The 16505-nt window shown below is 44.2% G+C and overlaps 1 protein-coding gene across 1 annotated transcript in view; it reads right to left on the bottom strand.

Annotated features, from left to right (window-relative positions):
* Window positions 1–8216: 8216 nt before the first annotated feature.
* dntt (deoxynucleotidyltransferase, terminal) overlaps window positions 8217–16505 on the bottom strand; it is a 105084-nt gene continuing 96795 nt past the window's right edge. Inside the window, exon 11 of the mRNA XM_085428828.1 lies at window positions 8217–12305. Coding sequence (XP_085284954.1) covers window positions 12219–12305 — 87 coding nt within the window. The 3' untranslated portion in view covers window positions 8217–12218. The remainder of the gene's footprint in view (window positions 12306–16505) is intronic.

Below are 16505 nucleotides of genomic sequence, written 5' to 3'. Positions count from 1 at the left end.
CGGCAGATACACTAAGGCGAATAGAGTGAGGCTTCAGAGAGCAGTCAGCGCAGCACAGAAGATCATCGGCTGCCCTCCCTGATGGACATCTATTCCTCCCACTGCCTCAGCAGAGAAACAAACATTACCGGGGTCAGTTCCCACGCTGAGAACTAATTTTAACCTGTTCCACCTGCTTCAACCTGCTTCCCTCAGGGAACAGCTACGGGTGCATCAGCACAAAGACTCAAGAACAGTTTCTTCCCAAAAGTCATAACCAGCCTGAACTGATCAGCTCCATCACCTAGTGGGGGTGGGGGGTCATAGTTTGGTCCCGCCTTCACTGTTGTGATTGGTGTGGGGGTAGGGACAGGCTTAGGGCGTCGGGGGGTTCCCCGGAGGCATCTTCCTTGGGGGGCTCAACCCGGGGTAGCGGTCATGTCCGGTTAGGGGCTCTGTTGGCTCTCCGGTGACTGTTTCCTCGCGGCTGCGTGCAGCGGGGCTAGGGGAGGGTCTGTGCTGACGGACGTGGGTTACTGACCTGGTAGCCTGGCTGCCCCTGGGTGGGTCCGGGATGGGCGTGAGGTTCTGGGGGCGCTCCGTCTCTGGGCTGGGACCCGGACCGGGCCTCGGGGGCTTGGGTCCTGGTTGGTGTGTTGCCGGGGTTGTGGGCGGGTGGGTGCATGGGGGCCCAGCCCTGGAGCAGGGTGCCGCCGGTGCGTCGAGCCACCTGGGGGGCTCTTCAACTGGTGGGGGAGATTGTCACATCTTGCAGGAGCTTTCCTCTCCTCAGGAGCTGCCTCTGCAGGAGGGGGAGATACAGGAGAGGTGGAGGAAGATCTCAGCCTGGGTGTTTATTGTCTTATGTAGTCTGGAAGATGAGTGGATGGTGGGGTGGGTGCAGTTTTCTCTGTGGTGGGGTTGGGTGGACTGTCCCGGGCTCTGTGGGGCCGGGCGGCGCTGCTGCACTGGGCCCGGTCTGGATGGGCCTGGGCCCCCTTTCCCTGGCGGGTCGCGGAGTATGGGGGTGCCTACTGGGGTCAGCGGGGGAGCTGGCCCCAGGGAGGGGTCACCTGCCCCTCCCTTCCTTCCCTCTCCATCTCCAGCTGCCTCCCTCTTCCCGCTCCACCACAACCACCCACACATGCAGGGCCTTGGAGTAGGGGTATGTCACCAGGGTGCAGAGGAGGCTACCCCCCCCTCTGTCCCCTTCTGGCTGCCTCTGCCTCAATTTTATCCCACAACTTAGACATTCACATTACTCACACTCTCATTACACATACATATAGGATCTTGGGGGTGGGCACGATACACGGAGTCCAAAGTACCATCAGGGTGTACACCCCACCCCTGGCATCGTTGCCCACCTCTCAATTTTAAATACACGTAGACATTGAGGGCTAGCAGGAGGGACCATGCGCTTACCTGCTGCTCTCTGGCAGGTAGCTCCAAGCCCTCCTGGGTTTTAAATGCACCTTAGAACACACATGCATCAACATTACAATGAGCGGGTGGAGGGAGGTTCGGAGTCTTCTCTCACCCCCGTTCTCTGCGACCTGCTGGAGCAGGGGGGCTAGGACTAGGAGGAGGAGTTGGCCGTCCGACTGCGGTCTGGAGTGTGGAGCCTTCCTGCTGCTGCGGAGTCGGGGCGGTCTGCCTCCCCCCACCGCAGGGAAAAGGGAAACACCACCTGGGTCTGGGTGCAGTTCCCCCCTCCAGGGGCGGGGGCACCTAGACCCGGTTTGTAGAGTATGCTTGGGGAGTGGGATCGTGTGTACAACGTCTCTTTATGTATGTCTCCACGTTGGTTGAGTGTGGAGTAAGTGCATATGAGAGCATGAGGGTGGGAATGGATGTTTGTATCTGTGTGTGCCTGTATGTCTGTGTCTATATGTCAGGTTGGGTGTCAGGCGCCACCTCTCTGGGGACATCTCAGGCCCTCCAAGGTTTGGAGGCCTATCTCCCCCTACCACCACTTCCCCTGCCAGTGGCGGACCCCCTCAGACATCGGTGCGTTGGTGGTTCTTTGTGTCCGGGGATGGGCGTCCAGGTACACACCGGCTCACTCCTTGGCGGCCGCTTATCGGGGCCTGGAGCCTGGGGCTCGCTCGGGCCACTTCGGAGGTGGGGTGCCCCCGGCCTCTCGGCCTGGGGCTCGGTCACTCAGGCGCAGCTGGCTGCCGGCGGAGCTCACGGGCGCGTCACTGCAACTCCCCCTGGCTTCTGCTCCGCGGCTGCTGAGTGAGCCCTCATCTGGGACTCTCCTCAGCTCTTTCCGGGACAGTGGCGCAGCTGCCCCTCTGTTGGTCTTCCTTGGTCTCTTGTGTTCTGGGGACCTCTGGATGTCTGGAGTTTTGATCTCCTCCACACCTGCTTCACGCCCTGGAGGACGGGGCTGTGGCCCCCCCACACCCTCTAGCAGATTATTACATGAAGGAACCTTTTAAAAAAACAAAAAACAAGCGTGTCCATGCTCACAGGTGTACACACGGGTGATCACACCCACAAACTACACCCTTTTTGGCTCCTACCTCAAAGCACACTGTGTTCTGTTGATCTTATGTGCTGCACAATAATGTTTAACATTTAGTATTTACTGTCATATTCCCATATATCATTGTGATGTTGTTTATTCTATTACTCTTGTTCTCTTCTGCTTGCTTTCTTTTTTCTTTCTCAGCAGGTGATCCAGGTGATTGATATATGCATTTTTTTTCTCTGCCCGTTCTGTTGGTTTTTGTCTTTTGCCCTTCTCCCCCGTCCCTCTTCTCAGCTGTTTCTCTTTCCCTCTTTCTTTCTCCCCTTCTTTCCCCCAGTCAAGTCTGTCCCGTATTCAGTAAGTGAAAATAAAATAAACAATAAAAGGTGAATCAAATGGGAAAAAAACAAAAAAAAAAACCAGCCTGAACTCACACATGCACTCGTAACACAGTTCCACCCCTCATTCCAAGGACTTCCCACTATAAACCACCACTGTGCAATACTTAATTTTGCATGCAATAACCCAAACTGTAAATCTCTATAGTGACACTAAAGGCATTCTATTCATTTCTAACCTCAATATCAGAAACCTTAAAACTGTTTAATATGAGCAACAGTGATAGTAATGTATGTAATATATGACAGAAAGTACAGTAGCATAACAGCTCCTGTTTAAATCTAGCTTATTTTAAGGGATACTCTACCAATTTTACGCACAGAGTATGTTTTGCACTTCTTATGAAAGCAAAAAGTTGTATAAAGTCTTTGGTGGATCCAGAGGGAGTTCCGTGAAGTCTGCTATATCCTCAAGCAATGTCACTTAGCATTTGAGGGTCTGAAGACAAGTTTTAAAATGGAAAAGATCTAAGGGTGTGGAATTAGACAGAAGAGGGCTTTCCAGATCATCGTAGCCTGCTCCTTATCTCTGCTAAAGGCAAAGAGGCCTGAGGCTATGTTAGCCGCTACTAGCATTACACGCCTAAAAGTCTGATCAAACTGACTGAGTTAATGTACGTAAAAGAGGAAGAAGTAACATCAGCAGTGTTACAGTGTTACATCAGTGTTACAGCTCCACAAGATTAAATCAGCGTACTAATCTTTTAAGCATTGAGACCAACCAGTGCTTCTTTTTGTGTGTGAGGATAACGTTAGCCTTTGCAGAGGACAGAAAACGTTGAAACTGATCAATGCAACTTTAGGTTAAATTAGGTCAAACTGATAGGATTATAACAGTGGGACTCAAACAAACATTAACTGAAAAATCAAAGCTGTTGCCGTTTTGTAATGCAACAGATTTCACACCTACTCTCCCTCCATGGAGTAAAACTGACTACGCAGAAGCTGCCAGACATGTTGACAATGATCTTTTTAAAATGATGATTTAGTGATGGTACATTTTTAAAGTGCTGCCTTTAGCAAGCTAGAAATGCAAGAAAAGGAAGAAAGCAAAACTCTAGATGTTGCACCTTTTTCCCTTGTGGAAAAGTGTTCTTATCCAAGAAGTCTAAAGGTAGTATTTACCAGATTTTGTCAGCTTGCATCATCAGCTCAGTCCACTAGGAAGCCATGTGGCGTGGCCCTCGAGGGTGTCCAGACATAGGTGTTTATTCAGCATGAAATGAGGTGAAGCCTAAAAATACATGGGGGTCATGAGGGCAGCTGGGCAGGGTTAAATGGTTGGCCCTCCATTCAAAGAGCCACAGAATGAAGAGCGCCGCCTCATTAGCAGCCTGATACGGAAGCAGGTCCATCTGGAATAGCGGGAAGAGCAACGGGAGAGACTGGGACTCAGCACAGAGGGAGAGGGGTCAGAAATAGCTGAAAAATGAACAAACTGACCGCAGTGCACATACACACACAGACACACACAAGAACAGAGAGAAAAAAGACAAAGAAAGTGATAAGAAGCTCAGACACGCTCATTTTCAGTAACTCAAGCACATTTGCACATAAAACATAGGCAATAATAAATTTACTGATTTACTCATTTTTCCAGTCCAGAATATTAAAAATGTGATTGTTTTTTTGTTTGTTTGTTTTTAAAATATTCTAAGCCACACAGTATCATGCAGTTTTCACAAATACTGAATGTGCCTTCCACTGATTTCTCTCTCTGAGTTGTCATGCTTGAATAGGGTCACAGCGGCAATTAATTGTTGCACTTCAGTAAATTGGAGGTCTCATGAGAGACAGCTTTTTAAAAGTGCTATATAAACCTGACGAAGCAGGTGCTTAGATACTAATTGTACTTCTTAATTATAGGTAGAAAAATCCTTGATCTTAGAACATCTTGGAAATGTGTGCTTGCTGCACTGATGAGAACTAATTTTAACTTTCTAAGAATGATAAGGTGAAGATGAGGTGGATATAGTGCTGGCTATCATTACCAACAGCTGTGGTCATTTTGTAACAAGTAGTTTTACAGACTTTTTGTGGAATGACCTGGGATTATCCACAACTACTCGGGAACAGTCCCAAATCACCTATCTCTCTAATCTTCATTCTTCCATTCCCTCAGCATCATCAGTAGTACAGGTACACCAGAGAGTTTACTGTAACTATTACGAGTACAGCAGCAACATTAATTCAACACACACACACACACACACACACACACACACACACACACACACACACACACACACACACACACACTCACCTGCACTACCTTAATCTTGTAAGCTCCACATCCGCCACCCACCAAATGTGGGTGATTTTTTTTTCCTTACAAACCCTTCAATCACGTTGGCAGATAGCCTTTAATGGGTCTGACAGGACTGGAGCAAAAGCTGCAAGAATTCCAGTATATGCTGTGCAAATTGTGATTTCACACCACAGATTGAGTATAGAAAGAGTATTTGTTTTTCCCACTCCATTTCCATCTTCAGTCTGATACTCTAGCTCATTTGCATGAGGGAAGAGTTTCAGTTTTTCCTAACCAATCACTATAGACCAATATATAGTGAGTCTCAGGTCATCTTAAGTTAACACTGTGAAAATGCTGATATACTGGGTGTGAAAGTCAAATGAAAACAGTCCAATATACAGCCACAGCTCAGGGTTGTTGAAAAGAAGTGAGCTCTGACCAATAGAAATATCACTGTGGCCATAACTGCGAGAGGTGGGTGGATCAATCCAAATATTGATAGCGTCAACTCTGGTATTGGTATCAGAAAAATACTAGTCTGATAGGATTGATACTTTGTTTCTATCCTCTAAGTTCAGTATGTAGTCCACTGAATTATGTTAAATTAAAAACTATACCTCAAGGATACTCTGTGAAAAATGTCTGAACCTTTTTGTGTTGACTGTCACGGCTGTTTTATTTATAGCCTATAGAACATTTAAATAACAGAAGCTGACCCAAAGTGCTTTAGAGACAGACGCATTTACATTCCAGCTCTCAAACAAAAGCCCAGGTGAATAGCTGGAAACAGATGAATAGCTTAAAGGTGTGTAATTATGTGGAAAGTAAAAATCACAGTGATTTCGTTGCTATTAAAATGTATTTAGAATTTCCAAATCGATAATATTTCATCACTAAAATCAGGACACACTGGTCTCCCCTACATACGCTGCATTCATAAGTTAAAAGTATTGGTATTGGCAACACTGACCCTGAATTTATTTGGTATCAATCCTGAAATTTACAGTATTACATACCACTGGTAACTGCATATATTTATAGACTTTATGTAAAACATGCACATAACCATCATATCAGTGTCATCTTACAGTTATGGACCACATATTTTGGAAGTAGTGGATTCATCAGTGCTGTCAGGGAGAAAATGATGCAAGGTAATGTGTGTTTTAATCATATGATTCATATAATAATACTGTAGCTGCATGTTTACCGTTATTGTTAGCTTGTCACTTCCACAGCTCCTCCGGCACATTATTGTCTTCAGTTGTGTTTGGCTTCTTCTTTTTCTGCTTTTCTTTTGTTTTGCTTGTCTACTTCCATTGTTTTGTGTGCTTATGCAGAATTTTTCAATTAGCTGGTTTTCTTCAGTTGCAGTGCATCTAAACTCTCAGCCATCATAGTATATAATGTATTAGCATCTTTAAATAAGGCCATAATTAACTTAAACTTCCTATCATTAGTTTACAGGCTTATTCTATTCCATTTGTACATTTACTACAACATAGATGCTTACAGTTTATTTTTCTGGAATTACAATGAGAATTATTAATTCATTGTAGCAAAATGTTGCTCTCCGTTAGTTAGTGACAGATGCACCCTGGCAGAGATTATACATCAGTGATCTTTACAAGACAGACAAAAGCAAAGAGCAAAGAGACACAGGCTGACATGTGGATGTCCTCATATATGCATTCATAAATGCTGATGTAAACAACCATTAGGAAGGACTTTCATTCACTGTAAGGGAAACTGCGTGCGTGTGTGCACACAAATATAAAAATGTGCAAATGCATAGAAAGACAAACAGATGAGATTCTCTCCCACGCCTGTTTGCCACAAAGCAGAAAGCACAGGAAGGAGTGGAGTGCAGTGACATGTTGCAGCAGATGGCTAATCTCCTCCTCTTCATCCTCCTCTTCTCCTCCCATTCCTCTGCCACCTGTGGAGGAGGACACACACTCTCCGAATCCGTCCGCCCTCCCAGAAATCAAGGATGTAGGTCATTTATCATGAAGGGAGCGGGTCACCTCGAATTAAAGTTTCTTGTGAGGGAGTGCATGATTTTTCTCATGCTCTCTGTGCATCACTCTTGATTTTATAAGCCTGAAGGAGGCTGAAAGTCACTGTGACACCAGTGGAGGGTATGCCTTTGCGAGGAAATTATCCCCAAGAATCCAGCGTAAACATCTCTGCTGATCACCCACGTCTCCAATTTCATTTGTTTTTCTAAAGCAAATTAAAATTGCTCATTTTCATCAGAAACTCAGGAGAAATTCAAATCCAGTTTGAACCAGTCGTCTTGCCAGACAGTATTAGCTTAAAATAGAAATGTTTATCATGATGGCGGCCTTTAAAAGTCTTTCTAATGTCTGTTTAATGCAGATGTCTCAGTGCTCTTCTCTTCTCACTCTTTCTTTTTTTTTTTAATGTTTCAGAGTCGGCCACTGCCATGCATCGGCTGATTTGACGTTGTGACAGGCCTTGAGAGGCAAGGATACACAGTGTCCTTATTCTGTCACCTTCCCCCATTGGCTTTGACTGGCCCTAACACTTGCATTCAAGCCCCTACAGCACAGCCAATAAATCACTGTCTTCTGATACAATACAAGAGAAAGTTTGCTCAAGGAGCTCAGCTCAGACGTTATCAGTGTTTGGTCCTGATCTATTTTGGTCCTCTCCTTTTCAGTTGCTGTATGCCTGGCATGAAAGGATAGCTGCGCCAGTGGCTCAAACTGTGATGAAAACTGATGTTCTTTGCTGCATTAACGCTGTGGACGATAATCAAAGAGCTCTTTCTTTTTGTTTCTGGCATTTCATCCACAGATGCTTGCTCTCACCTCTGAGGAATGTGTCCACATGATTATTCACATGATGTGCACACACTTACACATCGTGACCTTTTGTCATGTAACCGAGATGAGAGTGGCACTTCATATTCTATCTCAAGACCATCCCCAGGGAAGCTTTATGGCTGATGGATGTTCCCCCAGGTACATGTGTCCTCCTCAAAGAGTCACCCATTAATCTTTGAGCACTCCCCATCTATGCAATATCATCAGCTCTCACAGCCAACCTCATCATATATGCAGTGACAAATTGGTAGAGCTGTAGAATGACCCAATGTCAATTTACATTGTAATGTATCCATGGATGACTTATGAGACATGAATAAGAAGGAGGCCCACTAGGAGGAAGACACCCAGACTCAAAGTTGCAGACGTTTTTATTTATAATGGGTTTTGGCCTACACTCATACTGTACATGGCATTAGGGCTTTAAAAACAAGCTTGTGTTTCTAACTTTTTGATCATTTATAGCTCCAATGCATTTCTTTTGTTTGCACTTTCCCTGCCCATCTAATATTTTGTGTCTTTGCTGATAGTTTTTGCACTGTTGAAATTAGTTCTTTGTCTCTTTCGAAGAGTCCATTCAGTAATCCATCCATGAATGTATTACAAGGCACATGCTAGTTAAAGTCAGGAGTTGGGCTGCAATGCAGCAAATGAATGAGACCCGGCTGGCATATACCATCAAAATGTCAATACAAAGCTCCTGTGCCGTGATGGATCTGCTCAACTTAAAAGAATGGGTGTCAGATGGAGATGAAGGTGTTTGGAGCTGGAATGTCACCGAGAGAAAACTGGGGAATGGAAATGATTGCATAGGTAGAAATGAAAACCGATTGGATGGCAAAATACGTTTTTGTCAGCAAATCAAGCACTTTTATGCAAATTCGGGCAAGCAATTTTTCATTTATTCACACATCTGTCATCTCAGTCAGACCTCAGACATCAAGCATGCAAAAAAAAGGCAGTGTTTGCCAGACAGCGAGGAGCCAAAGGCGACAATTTGCATAGAAAATGGCCACATGCGATTGGCTGAAAGTGATGAATAAACAAATTAGCTAGATCTGAGGTTTAAGGGTTGGACCTTTGCAAAATCAGTCTCTTTGGACAATAGCTAGTTAATACAAGCTGTCAGAACACTCCTGTGTTACTTTGTGAATTTTTCCATTTTTTAAATTTGTGCAGTGGTGTGTAATAGTTTCCTTCAGCTAATCTTTTAACCATCCTAAATATGGCTAATATATCCTTGTCCATATTTAATCAATTCATGGACTGGTCAGAAATTTGCCTTATATCAGAGTTTATAGTAAAATCTGTCAGTCACCTGGCTGTGCTCATTCTGTGGCGGTTCAGCTATAAATGCCAGGATTTTTTCAGATAATGAAATGATCATTTACACTGTCAAACAAGCTGGGCAGACTGTTACTGATTTATCATATAAACAACATCCCCATTGTAAAACTCCATACTACAAAACCCCAACCTGTGAAGTGCTCATGACAGGTGGGAAACATTTATGCTACACAACTGGCATCTATGGGGTATTTCTTCAGTTTTCTCCGGGTACTCTCACTTCCTCCCGCAGTCCAATGAATGCATGGGATTAGGTTGGCTGTGGGCGTGAAGGTGAGCATAGACGGTCATGTTATGTCTGTCTGTGTTAGACCTACAAAAGATTGTTAACCTGGCCAGGGTGTACCCTGCCTCTCACCCTATGACTGGATGGTGTATTCATACTATGCACTTAAATTATGTATAACCTGACTGGACTGATACTTGAGCCATAAGTCTATTCTTAGGCACTCAGTTTCAATTCAGTTCAGTTCAGTTGTATTCATATATAATAATAATATTATATATTTATCACAACAACAGTCATCTCAAGGTGCTTTATATTGCAAGGTAAGGATGCTACAATGATACAGAGAAAACCTTAACAATCAATTGACCCCCTCTGAGCAACCACTAACAGTGGGAAGGAAAAACCTCCTTTGAACAGGAAGAAACTTCCTGCAGAACCAGACTAAACAAAAACTGTTTAGTTGAGCTAGTTTTCAAAGTAGTCTCCTCATACATCTTCCAAAGCAGCTTCTACTTTTTACCCAGTGGAAGGTGTGAAACTGGAAGTTGTTGACATGATTATTTATTTTGGAGGAAGAGAAGACGCAGAGGACCAAAGCATGCTTTCTGGTTGGGTGGTAAACTGTTTATGTTTGATAGGTCAAAGTAATGTAAGAGGGTACACACGATGCTCTCCACAATGCGGGCCATATGTGAACTGTTTTGCTCCAGGTAGAAAATAGGTAGCCTGATTTCTGGGGACAAATTTACTGTGCAAAATCAATGTTCATGTCAAAAAAAACAACTAGCTCATGCTGCTCTTATCACATGACTGCTGACTCTTTCATTTACTGTGCAACTGCTGTTTGATTAGGACCATTGCAAAGTTGCAGGTGAACTCATACAAGTGATTAGACTTCCAGGGAGCACTTCAAATATAACAGAAGCACTGGAAGTCGTCCATATGTGTGCAAAGAAATGAAAAACTGATTTTTAAATTTAAATCAGGTATGGGTTTTGATTTTTTTAAGAAACTTTTGATCAGACCTTGTATTGCTCCACAGAAAATTAACTCTTATAGGAGCACGCAGCATTACCCCGCTGTACTCAAATCTTTGCTTTTCAGCTTTGCAAACAGTTTAAGGTCTTCTGAGAGCACAACAACAATGCTGTTGTTAAATTGAGAACTATAGCCTTTTAATCCCTTTACACTTGTGAATTTTTAATGTGAAAGTAGCAGAAGATCCAATTTGCACTTGAACAACAATTAGGAAAAAGAGAGCTGAACAAATGTACATTTATTGAGGTCAGCTTGGTTTTTATTTTACTCTAGAGAAATTTAGAGACGATTTCTGTGGGGCTTGGGGCAGAGGGGATCCGCCTTCGTTTTAAAAGTGAAAACATTAGATAACCCTGGAGATCAGGGAGCCTGTTCCATCTGGTTAACGCTGCAGCTCAGAAGCTTTAGAGTTTGTTTTGTGTCAGCAAGGTTGAAAGAGCAGCTCAGCGGGAGAGAAAGACAGAGGCCAAGAGGGAGAAAGTAGAAAGAGGTGGGAGAAGGGGAGGCCTGGGTCAAGTCCTCAAAGCGCCGGACTGTTCTACTTAAAAATCTTTAAATAGGGTGATTCACTAGAATGCTTTGCTCTCATCTGTCTCTGCTCTTGTTGCAGCATCCTGGGATAAACCGGAGGCTGAGCATCAAGAGGAAAGTGGGTTGGGGGATGAACAGCAGGGCAGGTCATGTCATCACTAAAGGAGCAAATCAGATGTACCCAAACAGCCCGCGGGGATCAATAAAGGTTCTTCATTAGAGGATCACCGTCCTGAAAAAAGGACGCAAATCCTGATAAACAACCGCCATACATAAAACATAAGCAAAGTCAAAGCAATAAGATAATGGATGCTGGGGAGACAGAATCGCTTTGGCAGCCAAACTCCATTTGTGTGTTCAGCAAGCTCGTTTACCTTCCTTCTGAATTCTTCCTGATTTCCCACTGTAGCTGATTGCCTCTAATTTCAGCCAAGCATCTGGGGAAGTGGATTCATCGGGGAACAAAGAAAGGAGACGACTGGTCTTTGGATAGGGGAATGCCAGCTAAATGATCTCCAGTGGACGTAGGCTTAAATGGAGGCTAAATGGCGACGCGGAACGCTCCTCTAGCTGAAGCTCATTACCCGCCTCTCAATCCCCCAAAGACCTGGCTCAGCTTCACACTGAGCACTTTCCTGCCAGGAGGAGGGTGATTACAACATTTTGCTCGACAAAGAGCTCCCTTCCCCCTCACTTTTCTCATCGTTTCCTGTCTTCTTCCTCTCCCTCCCTTTTTCTCAGTGGTCACCCCCTTTACTGCCTTGTTTCTTTCAGGCTCCCTTTCTCCTGCACCTCACAGGCACCCCAGGCGATTCATACTGACTGATTAGTCTTTTTATCCTGCCTATGATTACAACACTTAGAGACAGGAGCCTGTGAATGGTACAGGAGAATGTTTATTTGCTGGCAGACAATAGTGAATAAGCAGAATTATGAATCACACGTCATCATGTAATCTAGACAACAACAATATTGGCAACAACAACAACACAAAAGTGTATGGAAATCAAAAGCTGTTTGAAAGTGAATCACAGGAGAGCCACATAACAGCAAGCAGATGGGATAAACACTGATGTATGCACAGGGTATCATCCAGCCAAGGAGGAGCGGAGGCCTACGCATTTCTCTGCCAAGGCTCGATGTACTCGAGACCCAGATGGGCAAAGATGTCCTTTTCAGTTGTAGCTGCCAGGAACTCTTTCTAGAGAGAGGACACACAAACACAAAGTCAGTGACTTGTGCAGGAATTTGTCTCTAAGTCACCAGTGCAGATCCGTGGATTCTCAACTTGAAGTTTCGCCATTCCACAAAATGTTCGTGCCTTGCGCTCACAGCCTCAACTGTGCTTGTATTTCAACTCATATCTCCACCACAAGCTGTCTTTCGATTTAAGATTTTATTCGCCTAGTGTGTGCCAAAGCTCAGACATGCTGTGATTCTGCAGATTTACATTTGAGCATCCACCTCCCTTCTAAACCCATAAAACCCCAACCTTGCTCTAAGTGATTGCTCTCTTCAGCAGATGAGTATTTTCCCTGGCGAATCACAACAGGGCTATTAACTACTGGCCATCTACCAGCGCCATGTGATGGGTTATGTCTTTATAGGAGTGGTGACAAGGCCTGACTCACCTTGGGTTCGAGACAGCCTGGAGAGAGAGGGGGCTGTGATTCTGACACGTTCTGCCCTCAAGTGCTAAACTGGACCTGACACGTTGCTGAGAGATGGTGTAAAAATCAAGAGCAAGTCAGCTCCCACAGCCAGCCAAAGGCAGAGATAACTGAGAGCAGCAAGTAGGAAGTGAAGAGAAGGGAAAACACTATAAGGCACAGCTCCCTTTATAATGGCTCGTTATTTATAATGCAAATGACACGTTTGGGTGGACTTTTTCAACTTGCAGTTTTTGCCATCATTTCTCTCAGGAATGGTTTCTTTGTTCAGCAAAGTTTAAAATGAAACAAGCAGTTTAAATAGATCACCTTAGCCACTCTATTTGGAAGTTAAAGTGTCAGTGTGCACATTGGAAAACTGTGATTACCCAACTGTCAAATAATGCACTAAAAAAAGTATACCAATGTTTTTGCCTTTCACTGATCTACAGTATAAATTTTCAGAAGTGGTTTGCAGTCTATGATCCTCAGCTAACCATAGACTGCAAGTAAGATATGTGGAGTCGCTTCAATTTTATTTATATAGCACCAAATCACAACAACAGTCACCTTAAGAAAAAGACCGTACAATAATACAGAGAAAACCCCAAGAATCAGACGACTCCCTATGAGCAAGCACTTGGCAACAGTGTGAAAAAAAACTCATTTTCAAGAGGAAGAAACTTCCAGCAAAACCATACTCAACATCTATCTGCTGCCAACCTCCAGTTAAAGGGGAAATATGCAGATTCCCCAACCATATGACATTGCTGGAGGTTAGTGGCAGTTGCCAGGTGAAATTAGAGGCAAAGAGCATGCTACATCAAAAACTTTGTGCACCATGGCAAATACGTTCCCTTTGACTCTCTGAGCTGTAGTGAAACTACAGGGTGAAAATCAGAAATTAAAAGTGGAAGCTGTGCCCTTCTGCTGAAAAGATGTGTGTGCTGTATGCAAACTACAGGTGGCCAAAGTGATTGCAGAGGTTGTTGATGCTGTACCTTTATTGTAACCAGTTTTACGCCAGTGACTGCCAGCAATCTCCAGCAACCACTCTCCAACTGGCTGCAGATTTAATTTCCTATCAACCAGTGGTTACCGGGGGTCACTGACAAGTCTAGGCCTGCATAAATGGGACATTAGCAATTGATTTCACAGTGACTACCAGCAACCATTTGTATCCAGTTTGGGAAGTTTTTTCCGTCATGACCTGTAGTTTCAGATGGTGCTAAGCCTGTGCAACTAAAACCTAAGACACCACAGCACCAACTTTACATTCACAGACTGGAGGCTTGTCATGTTGAGCCATACTCTGAATTATCCATCTTTTTGGCTCTAACTTCAGATGAATGTCTGAGACTATGAACTCATCAGCAGTGACTGAGCCTGACGGTAAAATAAAATAATGTAGCTGTTTCTGTGATGGATGAAGTTTGCATCACCTGTCTTTTCGTGCATTCAACAAAATAAAAGTAATGTCCATTCCCCGAAAGTTATAGACCCCTCAATCGCCGTCCTCCTCCCTTCACACAGACCAAAATCAGCAGATTTTACTGCAAGCGCACAAGAAAAAAGACACATTTTCTCTTTTTAGTCATTTTTTTAGTCATTTGTCATTTTTTAGTCAGGTTGGAGCATCTATTATCCTCTGACATCTTTAGTTCCTTGTGTTGTTGGTCTTGATGTTGCAGTACCTTGGGGATGATTGAAAAAAAATGGGCAAAACAAGTCCAGATTCAATAATCATGTTTCCTAAAATTAGATTAATATCTGTGGCTAGTCTCTTCAGTAGCACTCATTTTTTCTCTTGCACAACACATTTAATCAGCACTGTCCAAAGAAATATTATCTCTCTTTCCCAAATAAAAGTGTGCTGTTGGTGAAACTGTATTACATTTCAGTAAAGCCATCCTGAGGCCCATTAACCAGTCCACCATTGCCTGTATTTTTCACTGTTCTCATAACCCTGAGCCCATTTATTGCTCTAACCACTCAAAACACATGAAATGCAGACGCACATCGCTGCAGTTTATGATGTGGCAAGCTATAGTGTATTAAACATACAGCTGATAAAAACTTAGAGGCAGGAGAAGAAAAGAGAGAACAAAGGAGAGTGTCACGGTCCGCTGTGACAGACCGTGTGGAGAGTGCGTGGAGGACTCAGGTGCGGACACGAGTGACACGGGAGTAAACTTTAAACAAAAGCGAGCCTTTTATTGTGGCTGGTAACGCAAGAGAAACAAACAAGAATAAGGGCAGCTCAAAAGCAATAACTAAACAGAAACCTAAACTGGGAATGAACTAAGGTAAGGCTATGAATACAACAGACCGGGCATGGAAACATGGAGGGTGGGAACACAGATGACGCGACACAGACTGTATGAAACACAGAGACTAAATACACATGAGGGATGATCAGGGGAAGTGGATGCACACGGGGAACACAGGTGACACTGATAATCATAACAAGACACGGCAGGAGTGAACGTAACACTGATGGGAGATGGGCAAAGTAAAACAGGAAGTACACAGAGGTTCAAACAGGAGGAGAGAGAGCACGGGGAGAACGCAGACATAACGGGCTGGGGAAAACATAGAATAAAACACAAAGAGAGACGAGGGCTCATAAATACACAGAGGGGCACACAGGGGGTAAGAGTCACGAAGGGAAAACACATAAGGAACAACGTAACAGATCAACCCAGGAAGCATGGCCTAAATAAAGAACAAAATACAAAAATACATGAAAACTAAGAATACTGGGCCCACATGGCCCAGGACCATGACAGGAGAGTGCTGAACAAAGCCAATGTGATTTGAAGTAAATACATATTTCTAACAACACATGGCAGGATTTATTGTCGAGAGGAAACAGAGGACAACTCGAAAGATCCGACTAAAGGAGAAAACACAAGACACAGATGAGATTCTCAACATTATCATTTTAGCCACTGTGCTGGATCAGGGCTACTTTTCTCAGTTCCTACAATCCTTACACGCCCTCAGGGAGACGTTGCTTTATTTACTTACCACAACACAGTGTGGTTCTCAGAGAGAAATCCACAAGCCTCGTGCACCTCTGGGTTCTTCCATTTGAGCAAGAAAAAGGAAATAATACTTGAAATGGCAAGCTTTATTCCAGAGCTGCTTGATGGACAAAAAAGGAACTTGGAGTTGAAGAACAGAGAAGCAGTTAATTAGAAAGAGAGGTTATCTGTCTGAGGCACTCATGTTGTCAGTGACTGGCAAGCCATCAGCACCACAAGCCAAAATGGCACCGGTGTATGTTACTGCGAGCCAGTGTCCTTGACTTAATAAGGCGCTAATCAGCTACATGTTTCTCTGTCGGCCGCGTAATGACATCCCTCATGGATGTGAGAGCATATCAGTTCCTGCAAAACATCTGCCCCTTCTCTGCTGCCCGTCATCCTCTCTCTGCCACCCGTCCCACTGCTTGATGGATGGAGCTGATGGATATGGCTGCCTGCCCTACTCCGGCCTTACTCAACTGACACATCAAAGAGAGAAAGGGAGACCGAGAGACACTGAGACAAAGAGACGAGAGGGAAAACTTGGATAGCTGTTCACACCTACCCAGCCAGCAAGCATCCAAAGGACAGAATCATGAAGGAAGCTCAATATCACTCCGAACTGGCACAATAGTCTCACCACTGAAAAATCAAAAACCTCCACAGCTACAACATACCAGCAGTAAAATATTCAAAGTTAGGGACATCCAATAACTTTACCTC

This window comes from Rhamphochromis longiceps, linkage group LG13, assembly GCF_057381845.1.
Source record: "Rhamphochromis longiceps isolate RC_006_pf linkage group LG13, R_longiceps_female_GT1.1, whole genome shotgun sequence".
Lineage (NCBI taxonomy): Eukaryota > Metazoa > Chordata > Actinopteri > Cichliformes > Cichlidae > Rhamphochromis > Rhamphochromis longiceps.
This window is presented reverse-complemented; position numbering and strand designations above follow the sequence as displayed.